The sequence below is a fragment of the Oreochromis aureus genome, linkage group 17 (genome assembly GCF_013358895.1).
Source record: "Oreochromis aureus strain Israel breed Guangdong linkage group 17, ZZ_aureus, whole genome shotgun sequence".
NCBI classification, from domain to species: Eukaryota; Metazoa; Chordata; class Actinopteri; order Cichliformes; family Cichlidae; genus Oreochromis; species Oreochromis aureus.
The window spans coordinates 16309869-16327413 of NC_052958.1; the positions used below are offsets into that span (position 1 = coordinate 16309869).

The window sequence follows — 17545 nt, forward strand, 5'->3', positions numbered from 1 at the left end:
GGGAGAAGACCCTGGGTAGACCCAGAACCTGCTTGGAGAGATTGTAGATCTCATCTGGCCTGGGAAGGCCTGGGGATCCTCCAGGAGGAGCTGGAAAGTGTTGGGGAGTAGGGTGTTTGGATTACTCTGCGTAACTTGCTGCCTTTGCATCCTGTCTTTAATACCACAATACTTTTCAATAAATGAAGAAAAAAAGCGCAACACCGATTGGTCATCTTGCTTTCCAGAGTGTTTTTTGTCACCCTAATGTAATCCTACACTCCAGCTGCATGGTCTCTGGACTGCAGCTGGTGAGGACAATCTTCATTTTGGTCTGAAGCCTCAGTGAGTTCAGTGCAAGTGCACACAAAACAGCCAGTGTAGTCCTCCAAAGCGGTACCTGGACTACTATCACCTGCTGTGACCCTGAATAATGTCAAGGACTGCCACAATAGCAGACTGCCTTCTCAACAGAAAGGCCAGAGCTGGCTGATTAAGGACTGAGCTTTCAAAATAAGAGAAGACTGCAAACTTGCGGGGTGGCAGGGTAACAGTATCACCTCACAGCATTTAAAGTCCTGGTTTTGTATCCAGGCTAGGGCATGTTTTCACACACAGATACACACAGTTCAAAAACATGCATCCGGTTAGGGCAGGGGTCGGCAACCCGCGGCTCCGGAGCCGCATGCGGCTCTTTAGTCCTTATTTTGCGGCTCCGGGTGGTTTGGGAAAATAGAAGAAGTATTTAGCTGAAGTGTATTTTATTTGTGTTTAGTTCTTTTTTTTTTTAACTTGTAGTTCTAAATTGGAAGATTATTGTGATTTTGAAATATAAAAATAAAATGATATCTTATTATATTTTTCATCGCTCAAAATAAGCGTCACACTCGCGGAAGCCGGTGTACCCGCCGAAACGCCGTGCATGTATCGAGACTTTCAACCCCAGATAGGCCGATTATGGATCTTCGGATCCACATTATGTCGGCAGCTGTTCTCCACCGTGAACTATGTTAAAAAACAAACACCGCTCCCGCCTCACAGATGACAGCTTACAGTCCTGCGTAAAGATGAAAGCCCCGATTTGCAGACGCTGTGCGCCGAGGTTTGGGACCAGAAGTCTCATTGTAAACATATCACTGCAGACCTGACGATGTTTGCATGGACATGCTTTTCAGCATCTCTTTATTGACCACTTTTCACACGCGGTTGCTGTACGCATACAGCCGGCTGTAGCGTCTCAGCTCACAGCCCGACAACACAAGAGCAGAGAGAGCACATTTAAGGCGGCGAGGCGCGATTGCGGGTGCCGCTCAGGTGCGTCCGACTCCCATGCAGCGGCACTGCAGACCACGCCCCGCCACACACATTAACAAGGTAAAACAGATATTTAGGCAGAATTTTGCAAATATCCTTTTTTTTTTTTTTTAACGGCATAGTGCTTTTTTTTTCCAATTACTTTTTAAAAGACAGGTCAAGGCTCCAAAAGCCCACAGGTGTCTTTCCTTTTGTTATATTTCTTTAAGAGTTTAAAATGTGTTAATTACATAAATAAAATATAATTTTCTCTGTAGCACTTCATGGATTACATAAGCAACACACCTTAGTTGCTCTGTAGATTCTTTTAAAAAGCAGTTAAAAACCTTCAAACAAGCCTTTTGTTGATCTACGTATTTTATATTCTTTACATTATTTACATTTGATCTTTTACATTGTGTATAATGTCTATTGATTGTATTGTTTATTTTAATATTTGTGTACAGCGCTTTGTGACTGCCTGTCTGTGAAAAGTGCTTAATAAATAAACTTTACTTACTTACTTTAGTTGTCCGCACAAAGCACAAAAAACAATATATACAGTGTTATCTTCATTTTAGATTTCAAAAAGTATTTGCGGCTCCCAGTGTTTTCTTTTGCGTGGAAACCGGGTCCAAGTGGCTCTTTGGGTGTTAAAGGTTGCAGACCCCTGGGTTGGGGCAACTAAGGATTCCGAATTAGACCGTAGGTGTGAATGGCTGTCTGTGCATCTGTGCTAAGAATATTTTATTTTTATTTATTTATTTTTTTTAATGTTTGCAAGAGAAGAGATTAAATCCTCCATGGATGTAATTCTCTAGGTTTCTTTATGGGACACGATCATAATCTATTGTTTGAATAATTGTTGACTTTCTTCTCAATGAAAGCAGAAGTGGACAAGAAGGAGGAGGAAAAGGAGGGAGAGGACAAGTCTCAGCCCCGCTCCATACGGGATCGCAGGCGGCCCCGCGAAAAGAGACGCTCCACTGGGGTCTCCTTCTGGAGTCAGGATGTAAGAGATTTGCACACAGTGCAAAGCTTTCCTCTTTAGAAATCAGTTCTTGAAGTGGTCATCGCACTCTTTGTAAAGTGCACAGCTCCGGGTGTTTCTTTGATCATTTGGATGGCCCAAAGCAGGACCTAACCCTCATATCTTTTTAAATTCCAGGGTGATGAAAATGACCCCGATCAACAGTCGGACTCAGAGGAGGGCAACGCCAAGGGAGAGCCACAGGTAACTCGGGTCATAGGAGAGAAAGTAGATTAAACTGACTAAAGTAGACGCCCTCCAGCCTTCAACCCTCTTCTCCTTGTATCCCATGACATCTAATTGATCTTTTGCATTTATTTTATATTCTGGTCCTTCCTCGCCTCATCTCATGTAGTCAAGGCCAAGGAAGTGGACTAGTCTTTGATATTCATTACTCTGTGCTATACAGCTATGATTTCCTCCCCTACTGCTTATCTCTTTTCTTTTTTCTTTTTTTTGACTCCTGCCTTTAAATTTTTTTGTCCTCCCCCCTTTCCACCTTCCGGTGATTGTCTGGTGTCTGAGGGTGACCTTACAAACCAAAGGCTCACTTGGCAACAGATCAGTGGGCTTTCAAAACATGTAGAAGAACAAAAGGAAGGAAATGCAGGTCTTTTATAGGCAGATCACACACTTAAATGAGATGCTGAGGTTTTCTAAGTTGAAATTTGAGCACCCCCGCAAATGAAGTCAGAATTTCAGCTTAAAACGAACAAGAAATAACATGTAAGAATTTTTCTAAAGGCTTCTGGTGACATAAGCATAAAAAAAGCAGTGGAATCCAGTGCATTCATACTGTCTTTAGAAGCCACAGAGGGCAGCTTTGTGAAAATATTGTTGGCTGGGTGCACTTCCTGTTTGGATGGGAGTGTCTTTTGAAGCATAATGGAGAACACACAGTTTTCCTTTGAGTACAGAGATCCTGGGGATGAGAGAGAGACAACAGCTATTTACCATCACTTCCTGTAGGACAGTAAAAAAGGGTGGACCAAATCGGAAAGGAGCCCTTATCCAGAAATGTACAGGAAAACCTCTTCCATTCCAGCTCGTCTCTCTTAATTGCAGGCATAAAAATGTATTTTTGAGTTGGGTTTGCAAATATTTTTCAAGTTTAAGCTCATCTAAGGTCATCCTGATAAATGTTGGTACTGAAACAAAATGCTTGGTTGATTCCTAATTAGTAGATAAGACGCTAAAGACATAATTTAAAAACAGAAACCCGCCAATTTGATTCCAGAGTGTGTCTTCAAAGTCTCTCTCCAGTCGCACGTTGAGTAATGTTGAGCTGGCTCTACAGCTTTTATCTCACCCCCCCTAGAAGCACTCTCAGGAAAACCCAGAGTGTAGCATTGTTGTGTCACCGCACTCTCTCTGCCTCCGGAAGGAGACTGCAATTTTTAAAATAGCTGGACGACCGACCCCTCAACCGGACCTTCCTATCTGATGTCTGGCTCCATTCTCATGGCTGTGGCACTGTACAAGCACAGCAGACCTAGAGGCACAGTGTGGGCGCCTCAAGGCTGTAGCTGGCATGTCAGCTGTTAGTTGTTACTGTGTCTGTATGTGCATGCAGAGCAGCCGGGAGGGAGGTCGCTGCATGGGAGTGAAGGTCAGGTGCTGAGACGTAGAGGAGGCTGTAGTCTAAATAACTGGTTCCATCCTCCTGTTCAGTGTTTTCTTTTTTCTTTTCTTTTTTTGAAACCCTCTATCAGAGTTGAATCTTCTAGTATATTAGCATTTTTCCAAGTGTAGAGACTTAAAACATACAGCAGAATAAACTCCTTTCTAACTTTTTGTTTTGTTTTTCTTTCTTACAGAGTGACCGATTGTTCAGGTAGGTTTTCTCCTCCATCATGTTATGTTTGTTCCTTTTTTGTGTGTGTGTGTGTGTGTGTTTCTGTTTTAAACAAATGCCTGTTGTTACTGTTGCAGGAATGAGAGCGCTTCATCCTTAGATCGTAATGACACTCTTTTTACCCGTAGCTACGGTGAGAGTCGAAGGCCGTATTCTAGCCGACTGGATAAAGATGACACCACTGACTACAAGAAGGTATTTATTTTCAAAAGCACTCAAACTCGTAAACATAAAGTACTGTACAAAAGTCTTGAACCATCCTTCATTTCTTTACATTTTGCTTCCAAGGAGTGAGACTTTAGCACAGTACTGTCATCTTGTGCAAGTATTGTAAAGTATCAATGGTACTGCACATGCACCAATTAACAAATCATAGGCTTGTTTTTTAATTTGTAATTGCCTACACAGGCAGATGGTAGAGTAATAAAACCTTGCCTCAAGCCCATAGTTATTCTAATTAAAAGTAAAATGAATTATGTAAAAATACATTTTAGTTAAGTGAATAAAGAAGAATAAAAATACATGTCACACAGGTTTTTGCTTAGGAAACACAAAGGAATATTTTTAAGACAGTGAGCTTTAGCAGGGTCTTTGTGCATATTTGAGGCTGGGATGTCTGCTCGTCTCTGAGGTTTGGTTTTGTAAACTAAAACTTTTTTTAAAAGCTTAAAACTAAACAGAAAAACAAGCTAAAAATGCAAACCAAAGCTTATGTATGTGCCCTATTTCTCAGCGGGTAGGCCAATCTCAACAAATCTTTGATTATAAATGGTTTGACTGCTGCACTTTCTGACCGCTGGATCTGATTGGTCCTCTCTTCAGCTCTACGAGCAAACATTAGCTGAGAACGAGAAGTTGAAGGCTCAGTTACGTGACACAGACCTGGAGCTGGCAGACTTGAAGTTACAACTAGAGAAGGCCACACAGGTATGGAGAAGCGCTTCATGGGATGGCTAAACATCCTGATGGGATTGTAAAGGTTTCTGACACATTTTTGTTTCCCATTGCAGAGGCAGGAACGCTACGCTGACAGATCACAGCTTGAGATGGAGAAAAGGGTAATGAGCTAGTTTAATAACCCACTTCTGTTGCAAATGTCCCTTTTTTGCTTTTAAATTAACACATTTACTAAAAACATGTATAACTTGTGTGTTTCTCAAGTGTGTCTCAGACTAAATATAGTTTATTTCAGTTACTTTGATTAAACATCCCAGTAACACTGCCCCAATGGGTTTATGTCTGAAGGTAACAAGCAGGCCCCAATATCATCTGGGTGGTGGTATGATCTTACCCTGAGTTTTTGTGTTAGTCTCCTCTTTGCTGCTGGCTGTCGTCTCTCACGTAGCTGAGGGTCAAAGGGAAGCCCGCCCTCCTTCCACGCCACCCAGAACACCGCCACCTTCTTTATTCACCTGTTTATTGAACCTCAGAGGCAGCGTGTGGTCACCACTTCTCAAGACTGCTTATTTTTGTTGTTTTTCCAGTGTGAAAGTGTGTGAAATTACCTCAATTTCTGTAGAAAGTTGAATAATTGCAGGCCGTTAAATTGCTGTTAAATAAAAAAGTGTGCATGTGTGTTTTCACCCTTTCTGTAATGGCTTTGGCATCTTCAGCTGCAGCTCCTGTAGCCACATCATCATAACCCACAGATTTGTAAACATCATCCATTATTTTTAAGGCCATGCTTTAATCTAAGCAACATTTTATCATCATACAAGTCATTCTCTCCTTGCCGCCTTTTACATTATAGGACTGTCTTTTTGGTTTAAAAAAAAAAAAACCCAGACATTTGGCATCCTTGCCCACGAATCATGTCATTAGCTATACCATCAAACACAACCTCTAAACATCTTCATCCCCGTCTCTCGACTCATTTCAGTCTTTAGACGGCTTTAAGTTAATTGAATGTATACGTTTGAACCGGCTGCCGCTTGCAGATGCCTCACTAGATAAGCTTGTGTTCAAGCGTGCCCTGTCACCACTCCATCACTACATCCCGACCATCTCCTACACCTCTCCTTTCATGCTGTGTGGTGAGCCTGCACTGGAGTGTTTATTTTGTGTCGTGGTTCAGATTTAATCTGCTTTCCTCCACCCAACAGGAAAGAAGAGCTCTAGAAAGGAAGATTTCTGAGATGGAGGAGGAACTTAAGGTACCCCGCACACACATACTGATTTTTTTTAAATTGTAAATGGCATATTAATACACTGGGTTTTTAAAACCTATATATCTATATCTGGATTTGGGACCAGGTACCGCTCACACAGGGGAGGTAATCTTACTCTTTTAACTAGTTTAGGCTTAGCATCACTTGACAAGTAGCTAAACATTACCACATGTTTCAGAGGACTCCTTGGTGAAGCCTTTGAGAACCACTGTAAGCTAACAGAAGTCATGAATCACAATTGCAAATTTTTTCTTGAATATATGGCAGGTAATTTTAAAAAGAAAGTAACTTGGAGTCACCAGGTGTGTTTGTCCTATATAGGGATGCACTGTATACAAATTTTTTTTGAACAGCTGACAGACTTTGAAGTGGGATACTTATACAAAAATAATAATAAAATAAAATAAGATTTCTTTGTATCCCTGGAATCAAAATGGGGGAAATACCAAAATCAAATACAGTTGTCTGTTACTTTAAACATCAGTCGCAGTGCATCCCTCATTGTGTAGCTTCTTAGTCTCTCTCATACTAAAATACCTCATTCTTGGCATATTAAATGAATAATTAAAAATATATATATATTGATCTGCTCGGTTGTTTAGATTTTTATATGTGGACTAGTACAGTTAAACACATCTGTCTCCATTTGTACACCTGCTAATCTCACCTTCTGCTCTTCAGGGCACATCTGAGGTCAGCTGCTGTACTATTTTACCACTGTTAACATCTAAGGATGATTAATTAAGTATTTCTTTCTGGGAAATTGCTTCTTAGCTGAGAAAAGAGGGGGAAGAAATCTATTAAACTGTAGCAGGAATGTGTTCTCCCATCACTGTGATAACAAAGTGTTTATTTTTAGGGCTTAGCCAGCTGGCCGATCTTATCAGTGTCACTTTTCCATTCTGTCGACAAGCATCAAGCTGAACCTCTTAATCATTCCTTCAATTTCCAAAATCTGTCCCCATTTTCTAACAGTCTTCCTTTTCTGTTTTCCCCCTTTGTCCTTCTCTCGGCCCCTCTTCTCTATTAATTTATATTGTCCTGTCTTTCATTAATCCTTTCTCTCTTGATTTTTGTCTCCTCAAACATGTTTCCTCTCCTGCCACTCTCGCCCTGTCCCTCCTCTTCCTTCTTTCTTTGTTCTTTCTGTGTTGTGGTTGTTTTGTTTGTTTGTTTTGTTTGTTTGTTTGTTTTTTCTTTTCTTTTCTTTTTTCCCTCCTGCAGAACCTCCCCCAGGTAAAGCAGGTTCAGGCCCTACGCCAGGTTAAGGAGCGGCTGCAGGCTGAGAACCGGGCCCTGGCCCGCGTGGTGGCAAAGCTCTCGCAGTCGGCCTGCAGCCAGCTGCCCACCGTCGACCTCTAAGCCACGTCCGTCTGTCCACCACCATCTCCTGCTTCTTCTTCTTCTTCTTCTTCTCTCTTTTTCTTCTTCTGCTTCTTCTTCTCCCCTCCCCCCCTTCCAACCCCATTCTTCTCATGCTCCATTCGTGCTCTGCCCCGCACCCATAGACAGGCAGGTGTCCAGCCGCCCAGCCATCACTGGTTTTGAAAAACAACCCTTTCTGCCCCCCTCTGCCTCCCCAGAGCTTTTGGTTTTCAGATTGGGGAGGGTGTCTTTCTTTGGTTTTCACAGCAGGACACTCTCCTTTTGCAGTACACGCCTGTCAGGTGGTTTCCACACCTCCAAAACGCATGAAAACATTATCCTAAATATTCCAAATTACACGTTAATGATAACGGAATAAAGCAAAGCTCAGGTAAGTGTTTGCGGGTTGACAGGTCTTACTGTACTGTGAAGGAAAGTGTCCTCTTTGAAGTTTCTACTTGTGATGATTACTTCAGGGGGAGCTCAGTAGTTCAGTTTGGCTTGTTTTGGCTTCTTTGCATGAAGTGGCTTCCTATGGCATCAACTCTTTGGACCCAAACTTCAGAGACCAAACCCACCTTATCCTCCCCTCCTTTTCTGTTGAGTTTACCAAATGACATCAACAAATATTTAAGACGAATGCATGCACGTATGGTTTTATCTTGGACTTGTACACAATGTAGAGCGTACAGTGTCAGTGTCATAAGTTAAACAAGCAGTCAGTCCTTATATGAAATCAAGCAGGACTTGGGTCTCTGGGGCAGTCTCCTCTAAACACTGTAGAATATGTCTTACACCCTTGTACAAATATTTTTAAGTCATTTATTTAATCAGCTAAAGCATACTGCTGCCCAAACAGGAACTTTTCAAGTCTTTATTGTGCTTTTATGGGAGATGTTTAAACTTTACAACTGACAGCCAGTTCCAGGATTTATAAATTATGGGGCAAGAGAAAGTCTGGCTTACTTACTACAGCTCATTCAGCTCTGTGTTGCTGCCTGTAATGCATTAATATGCACATGTTTAAAAGAATGTGTTCTGTAGTTCAGTAGATGTCATAAAGAAGAGGAAACTGATGCATAATCTGGCTTTACTTAAATTAAACACTCAAATTTGAGTTGTGATCACAAAGTTTTGCATCTCTGCCTGTTGCAAATTTAAAACTTTACCTGATTTAAATTTGGCACATCTCCTCTTCAGGTTCATCTCGTTGTGCAGCCCTGCACCGCTTGTGGAGCAGCTGCTTTTTAGATCGCTCTCTAAAAATCCCATTCTGACCACTTGCATGTGTGTTTGTGGCAATGTGGAAGTTGCATTGCATTTTGAAGAAGAGTTTAAAAAAAAAAAAAAAAGCCAGGAAGCCCAAGTTGAGTGAGCGGTGTTGGAAGATTAGCACGCGATGACACGATCCACAGTTCAGGCTGTTTGCCAGCGTGCTACAGTAAGAACCCAGATTAGAAGTTTGACAGTGTCACAAAGAAGTAGCATCTTCACTCGACGCAAGAAGACGGAGCAGCTTTAACTGCCAGTGATGATCCTCGCTGTGAAAGTTTGAGACAGAAATCAGTGTTTTCTGTCTGCACAACTTTGGGGTAAAAATCTCAATGAAATCCGAGGCGTAAGTTGTCAGAACGGGATCTTCGTGAAGCGGTCTTAAACTGGCTGCCGCGCTGGAGATGATGCAAAGGTACACAAGTAGAGAGCTTTGATGGGGAGATCAGCTGGAAATAAGTCGGGTATAGTTTCTGATTTCCATCTGTAAAGGCCGCTACACAACTAACGCGTAAAATCCGTGCGTTTAAAGAGTTTTTTCGACTCGCTTGTTCTTAATATGGCCGGCCGTTCACACAGACTGCAATTTTTAAACAGATCTGACCAAGTCAGATCACTGCATTTGGCAACAAGTCTGTGTGATTCTGAGCTAGGGAATAATTTTCTGCAGACAATGAGCATGTTTGGATCCAGGAAATTCAGAATTTTGTGTTGCTTTTTTCGCAACCTACTTTATGAGTGTAATGGCCTTAAGTCAGGAACATTAACGTTAAACATTTTAACAGATTTGCACTTGATCGGATGTGACCTTTTTTTTTTTTTTTTTTTTTTTTTTTTTTTTTTTTTCTGCTGTGTGTATTTTTGAGGCTGCCTGCAGCAGCCGCTTAGATTCTGCATGGCTTTCCCAGAATCTTTGGCCTGTTGTGTGCCCGCTTTTACTTTACTCTTGACTTGGAACAAAGATGTTGGGTTTTGTTTTTTTTCCTCTTTAATTAAAATCAGACGACCAAAAGTGAGATGCTGTGTGTGACTCCTGAGATTGCTTTACACAGGCTGCAATTAACAGTTTGTTTAAAGAAAAGAAAAAAAGCGGCGTGGCTGGTTTTTAACGTGTTTACGTGGCGAGACTTGTCTAAGCCTTGTCTCTCTCTCTCTCTCTCTCTTCCTCCCCTTCCTGTTTCCCTTTATCCCCTTTCAGATGCTCCCAGACTTGAAAGCAGACAACCAGAGACTAAAGGACGAGAACGGAGCGCTCATTCGAGTCATTAGCAAGCTTTCCAAGTAGAACAGACCCCACCCGCCCCATCTTCTGCTCCCCCCCCCCTAGTCCCCCATGGCAGTGACTAATGGAATTGCACATTTAGATATTAATTGCAACAGACATCAGAGACAAGACTCCCGTTTTCTTTCTTTCTTTTTTTTTTTTCTTCTCCCATTGTTTTTCTCCCGACTCTTAATCGCCCTTTTGCTCCTTCACCACTGCAGCATCCACCCATCATGTTCATCAATCCCTCCCCTCCCCATGCACCTCCTCGAATTGAACCCACCAGATTGTATGGCTGCTGTCTTGATAGAACCACTGAGTTTACAGAGCAAAAGGAAGAAGGGTGCGTGTGTGTTTTGTGTGTGAGAGATCAGCATGTAAAAGCATTGTGGGCGGGGAAGCCTGAAAACTATTTAACCAGTAAGCCTTAGTTGTACATAAAGAGAAAAAGAAACACACTTGCATCGGTCTCTTCTGTCTCGCTCCTCCTCCTCCCACTCCCACTCTGGGCTATCTCTGAAGAACAGATATTATCCACCACCTGATTTTATTTGTGCCACAATCTCTTATTTGATGTAACATTTCTTCCTGTGTACGTGTTGTGTGCTGTGCAGTCCTTCCACTTCCCCTCGAAACCCTCAAAGTGCCACTTCTGCCTATTATCAGCTCCTTGTGGCCCCATCATTTTTTCTTTTTCTTTATTTACCACCCCCCCCTCTCCCATTTCCACACACAGATCACTAATGCACACACACTTCCCCAAAATTTAATTTTTTTTTTTTTTTTTTGGTACCTCTGCGTGTCTTCCTCCAAGAGGGAAAATTTTGAATTCTCGCTTTAGCGACATGAGGCGGACCTGGTGGAATTTAAGCTTTCACTGTATGTGCAATATGCATTTTTTTTCTTTTTCTTTTTTTTTTTTTTAAATGCTTTAATGATGACGAGTCCATCACAAGTAGGATTTTTCACTCTTCCACCACTCCCATCGCTCACCTACTCCCTCCCCCGTTTTTTTTTTTTTTAAGTTTGTAGTGTAGTCAGTTTATACTCTGTATTTCTCACTTTGTTTTAGCAGGTACTGAGTGATGCTGTATATACCTGTATGTATTTGTTTGAGACCAGCACATGGCATGCATTTATGGTTCCCGTCTGTTACTATTAAAAATTCCAGAGGACAAAAAGGTGTGTTTTAATTATTATTATATTTTTTTTCCTTTATAGACTAAAGACATTGGATACAATACAGTAGAGCCTCTCTTATTCACGGGACGGCTGGCAGTGTTCAGTGCTTTTGTTTTCCGGTTTTAAAATAAGTGTTCGCACAATTGTAAAAGTTGAAAAAAAAGAAAAATAATTGCTTCACTACATTTCACTTTCTTTGTATTCAGTATCTTGGAAGAGTGCTGTTAATTTTGTTTCCATTTTTTTTTAAGCTCTAGTATTATAGCCAAGGTGTTGTCACTTAAAAAAGGAAAAAAAAAAAGTATCTTAGGTATTGCTAACCCAGTCCTTTCTACAATGTCTACATGCACTGTCAATGCCATGTGAGGAGTCTTGATGTCAGGTTGAAGCAAAATCGCCACCATCAAATATTCCATTCATCTGAGAACATTTTATGCATTTCAGTGGCCTTTTAAGGATATTTTAGTCAAAGAATTTAAGACAAAGTCACTGCAGATGGACTGACCATCAACTGTTTTTTTTTTTGTTTTTTTTTTTTTTTTTTTTGTTTTGTTTTTTGTTTTGGGGTTTTTTGTTTTTTTTTTTTCTCCCATCTTGTAAAATAGGTGTGTGGCTTAATACATGCAAGTTGTGCTGTGACTACCAACCACTGAAGAGTTCATTAAAAATAAACTTGTACATTGTAAAGTTCCCACGTCTCTTTATTTTCCCGTGTTTCTTTTTTTTTCTTAATTTTAAAGATGTTTCAGCAGATGGGACAGCCTTTTATTTAGTGTTTCAGTTCATAAGCTACAGATGTCGTAGCTTATGAATTTGCTCATTTGTAATCCTGTCTATTTCTGTCACTCTTAACAAAACGAGTACTTTATGATTTCAATTGACTGTTTTTTGGGATTGGCAAATTGTGTGCCAAATTGAAATGTATGCTTCATATTTGGTTCAATTTACTGCATTCTTAAGCCAGTGGTCTCAGAATACACATGCGCAAAAGTGCATACACAACATTGTTGTCAGAGGTCTGCTGTGAACAGGTTATTGGCGTGCTTAATCCGATTGTTCCTGGTGGAAATCGGACTGGACAGAGGTACCAAGATGAGCCGATCCTACCTCCAGGACAGTAGCTGTTCATGCACTGCCTGAGTACTGCAGGCCTTTCTGGATCAGGAGTCTGTACAAATACTTCCTTAGCCAGCATATAGTCTTGATAGGTTTCCATACGAACGCAGTGACCATTGCACAGCTGCAGGCCCATGCACCATGTCACTGCAGACATCACACTCAGAGGTCATACCTCATATTAGAGTAAATATATTCTAGCACGTGTCCAAAAATTATGCCCCTTTTTGCAGTTTCTATACTTCGCAGCACCATGCAGTAAACCAGATCGAACCCTTTTGCAGGTCAGTTTTAGCACAAAAGAAAAAATAGTAATTTTACTAATTACTTTACTAATTTTACTAATGTAAACAAAATTTGGCCAAGACAGAAACTGTCCATGTTATTTGCTGATGTTTGTGTGGCAGGACACATCTTTATCTACAGAACTCACGATTTATTTGAAGTAAAAAAAAAAAAAAAAAACATTGAATTTTATTCATTCATTCATATTTTAAAATGACTGCAGTCTTTAAATCCTTCCATTTAGTATGCATACATTATTTAATAGCTTCTTTTTTTCTTTTTAACCCCTTATTCCTCCTGCCTTTTCCAGGCTGGATTGAACCCCATGAGGTTCTGTTGCTACCAGTAGATGGTGCTCAGGTTTGCAGACTATCATGTGAACTATGTACCATTTAATTATATCAAGGCAGTCTGAGCCACTCATCCAGTTCTGATCAGAGTGTCTTTATATTTTGTGCTTCAAATATGTAAACATACACAGCTCACACACTCGTGACATGTAGCTCATATTGTGCTCAGTTTCCTTCCTGAGCTTAAAATCCTTGCAGTTGTAGTCACACTCCTCAGCCTGCACTGCTTCACTGCTTTTAATGGAAACCCAGAGGATGATACTGTTCTGAATAAAGTGAAGAAAAAAAAAAAAAAACACATACACATTAAGTGACTGACTTTCCACTACATACCACTGACATTTTTTGTAAAGACCATGTGGGGAAACACCTTTGCAACAAGCCTTTGTTTTTGCCTGTTTCGCCAGTAGCTGTCTGGGTCTGTGATGATTTCCAATCCTTAGATAAAGCTTTGTGAATAAGCTGTGGTATCTGTTGTAATTGCCTAAAGTCATGCAAAAGTGTCTTGCTGTTCCATTTTCCATTGCCTCAGCATGTGGTTAAGAAGTGTGGTCTGCGTCTTGACTGTGATATGGACATGCTTCCTCGAGCGTCTCGAGCAAAATGTCTTCATGAGGATTTTGACAGATGATTGGAAAAGAAGATTCCTGGCCTTGAGTGTGACTCCATGTAGTTATAGAAACAAATGGTTTGAATTAATGCTCCCTCTCTTTGATGTTTGTTTCAAACTAGAAGAAAACACCAGGACTCAGTGTATACAGGCAAATGTTTAACCTGGAGTTATAGGAAATTTTAGACTTTGCGTGTGTGTACAGTGGATCATTAGTCAAGCGGGATGCTTTAGGAACCATGATTATTATTACCAAAACTGAGTAATTTGTAAGATGGTTGAGTTGAATTCAAAAATACTTTAACACCAATGTAGTACTTTAGATTTTTAGCCTAATTAGAGTTCATCATCTGGTGACTAAATGTAGAGAATTTAAAAATAATCTGTCCAATAATTACTGAGATATTTTGGGCCAATCATCAGGGTCAATAATGGGACCATGCCAAGTGGCAATCTTCCAGGCTGGAGTGCCAAAACTTGCAGTTCCTCCACTGGCCACTTGAGGCCTGCTCCCCCAACAGTCTCATATATACTCATTGACTCGAGGATGAGTCAGTAAGTTTTTAAGGTTATTTAATAGAAAAATCCACCGATTAGTGTCTACTTACATCTTTGAACAGGTTGATGAATTTTGCTACCATCTATCATCTAAAAAAGGTCCCCTTTACCAAGCAAGCAAAAATGTAACGGAAAGAAACAACGAACGGCATCTGGATAAAATGTCATCGTCTTCCTACTCACCTCAAGTCTGAACTGAAGTCAGGGTTCTGAGAGATGAAAATGTGTATAAAGGTACTTTTTGTCGTAATTACTTATTGTCAGAAGATTAGAAACACAACCCTCCTGGACAGCTCACGAGAAAGCTAAACAATAACTATAAGCTAATATTAAGCGAGCTAATGTTGGGCTCAAATGTCCTTAACAACACACTTTCACTATGAAAAACATTTTGATTACATTATGTCCAGGAAATTTTTATTCTCTTCAAAAAAAGTTTAAAGAACTTAGGCTAACAGCGGCTAATATTTAGCAGCTAGCTAGTTCAGGATATTCAACCACTTGCTGTCTGTTGGACAGAAACAAACATCATTGACTCATCAACCCGTATCAGAGAGCGAAGTGACTTATTTCATATGAACACCAGGCACAGTTGTTTGTCATACGGTGGCTACTGTATCTAGAATTGTGCAGTGTATTGTGAGGGATAAGAAAACAGAATTCCGTTTTCAGCTACTGACATCTAGTGGTGAGATTTTACAAGCTGTAACTGCTACAAATTATGTTGTTATTTTGTTTCTAATTTTCCTCTTTATGATAACCATGTAGGAGTAAATGTTTATGTAACTCAACTGTTTTATATTTTATTAAGACTTAAAGTCAAAAATTTATGTTTCTAAAAAATGCTTTTTCAAGTCACTGAGCTGGACTTCTCAATTGTGTTTGTATTTTCGGCATCTTTTGGAATATTTCAATGCAATGTTTTGCCGACTAATAGAGCCTGTTTTGTCATTAACTGTACTCACAGACTGTTTAAGACATCTGTGCACTAGTTTTGGTGTATTAATTTCTAGTGTTTGTGTGTAACTTTGCACTAATTAGCAGGTATTAAATAAATTTAGAATGTGGTAAGGATTAGGTTTTTATTCTGTCCTGATCTGTAAACCTTTGAATTGTATCTTGAATATTTTATTACAGAAATTCAGAGAGAAAGTTCTCCTTTTAAAAATAACATTATAAAATGCTCATCATTTTGGTTGCTTAAAATTAATAATAAAACATTAGCTTTATTATTTAATCGTCACGGTCAGAACTTGTTAAAATTCCACGAAGCGCAAGAAACGTGAAGAGAAATAAATCTCAGCAGACCTAAATGGCCACGTCATGTCATCTCCACCATGACATGACTTGCTCTGCTTTTCAAAGTTGGGAACCATCCACAACGATGGTTAAGTGAGATGCTCTCACTCATTTTTGTTACCATGATGGTCTCATCTCCCTGTATTTTCCCAACTCCATCGTTACTGTGCCCCAAACAAACCTCCTCCCAGTTTTAATTTTAAACTCCCAAGCATAATCTTAGGTTCTGAGAGATGAGCAAAACCCTCGGCTCACTCTGTGGACAAGCAGCAGCTGGGTTTTGCTAGATGACAAACAATGACTAATCGAGGTGTCCGGTTGACGTGACAGCTCAAGCCTGCCACACAAACAAAGATGAACATGATCAGTTAAGAAAAATTGGATTCAAGGCGGGTTGGATTGCGGTGGATGAATCTAGAAAAGAGGAGAGAAAGATGTCGGCTGGATTTACAGGAAACTAAACATCCTGCTCTGTCAAGGGAACACTGAAGAACCTATACATGCGTGTAGTTTTAACTAGATTAATCAAGAAAAACTGGCTTTGGTAAGTCACAGATAAAGATGAGACTGATTCTAGCTTCATTACACTTTTGTTACAGTTTGAGGACATCAGCATGGGTTCATTTCCACACAGATAAACAATTGTCTAGTCTAGTCAGTGGAAATGTTAAGGAAAAATATTAGACTAGAGAGCGGATTGCTAAGTTATCAACTAAAGCTAGCAAGCTTGGTTAGCAAGCTGGTAGCATTAGCTAATAATCAGCTTGTTTATTAGCAAGCTGTTAGCATAAGCTAATAACAAGCTTATTTGGTTATCAAGCTGTTAGCATTAGCTAATAACGAGCTTATTTGGTTAGCAAGCTGTTAGCATTACCTAATAACAAGCTTATTTGTTATATATATCAAACTATACAGTTATTGTGAAATATACTACAGAGTTCAAATATTTTTTTCGTACCAGGCTGTAAATCTCTTATTTTCATGGTTGATGATTGGCATCATGAAGTGGCCATTCCAGAAGCTGCAGTTTTTTGCATGTCCACATTAGCTTCATTTTTCAGCCCCGAGGGTTGTTTATTAGGTTATCTTACTATTACTGGGTTGATTTGTCGGATGCACCTCCATCTGGTCTATTGTGGTTAAGAGAGAGTGAAAACAAAGCTGTCAATTTACCGGTTGATCTACATTCCTACCCTCACCAATGGCTATGAGCTCTGGGTAGTGACCAAAAGAATGATATCACGAATACAATGGGTGGAAAAAATTAATACTCTTCAAAGAGGGACTTGTCATTTGGTCGTGAATAACCTGCTGTTTCTTGTTTTGAACTTCCTACTTCCTATAATTTGTGCCTTACATTCAAACTGTTTCATTAGAGGCCCAAAATGAATGGATCGGCAAATGGATCACTGCTGCATTTCTCCGCTATCTTACAGGAAGTGTGTCACCTACTACCATCTGCTTTCCCTCCAGTTAACTTCCTTCCTGCTGTTGTAGCTCAGTGCTGAGCTCTGCTGACTCACAGTCCTGGACATGATGGAGGATTAAACTACAACAGGACTGTAACAGGAAGCTCAGCAGCATAAATCCAGGATCAACTTTGGGGAAAAAACGGAGGTCAAAGTGAGCACAAAAAAAGAAAGAAAAAAAAAAAATCTTTCCGGGTTTTACAAAAAGCTCTTGACCAAGAAACTCGAATCTATACTTGCTCACATTCTTGGCCTCATTTACCAGGCTCACATAGCCTGTATTTTATACTCAGTGATTCAGTTTAAAAAAAAAAAAAAAAATGCCCTCCTCTATTTATTTGTGATATTCAAATTTGGTTTAGCTTTTAAAAACATTGCAATGATCAAGCTTCAGACTCTTAGATTAGCCAAGCCTCCATTATCATCATTGTGAGGTAATGCAGTGCTGAC

The 17545-nt window shown here is 40.1% G+C and overlaps 1 protein-coding gene across 7 annotated transcripts in view; it reads left to right on the top strand.

The window, feature by feature from the left end:
* ppp1r12a (protein phosphatase 1, regulatory subunit 12A) overlaps positions 1 to 10982 on the top strand; it is a 58233-nt gene extending 47251 nt beyond the window's left edge. For 5 of the 7 annotated variants that reach the window (XM_031746339.2, XM_031746344.2, XM_031746342.2 and 2 more), the window contains 8 exons: positions 2163 to 2284; positions 2441 to 2506; positions 4120 to 4136; positions 4235 to 4352; positions 4980 to 5084; positions 5168 to 5215; positions 6260 to 6310; positions 10161 to 10982. In XM_031746339.2, the coding sequence (XP_031602199.1) occupies positions 2163 to 2284; positions 2441 to 2506; positions 4120 to 4136; positions 4235 to 4352; positions 4980 to 5084; positions 5168 to 5215; positions 6260 to 6310; positions 10161 to 10247 (614 nt within the window). In that variant the 3' untranslated portion in view covers positions 10248 to 10982. Of the gene's footprint in view, positions 1 to 2162; positions 2285 to 2440; positions 2507 to 4119; positions 4137 to 4234; positions 4353 to 4979; positions 5085 to 5167; positions 5216 to 5402; positions 5437 to 6259; positions 6311 to 10160 lie in introns of all 7 variants that reach the window. The other 2 variants (XM_039601152.1, XM_031746343.2) reach the window with 2 other exon arrangements.
* The last annotated feature ends 6563 nt before the right edge of the window (positions 10983 to 17545 follow it).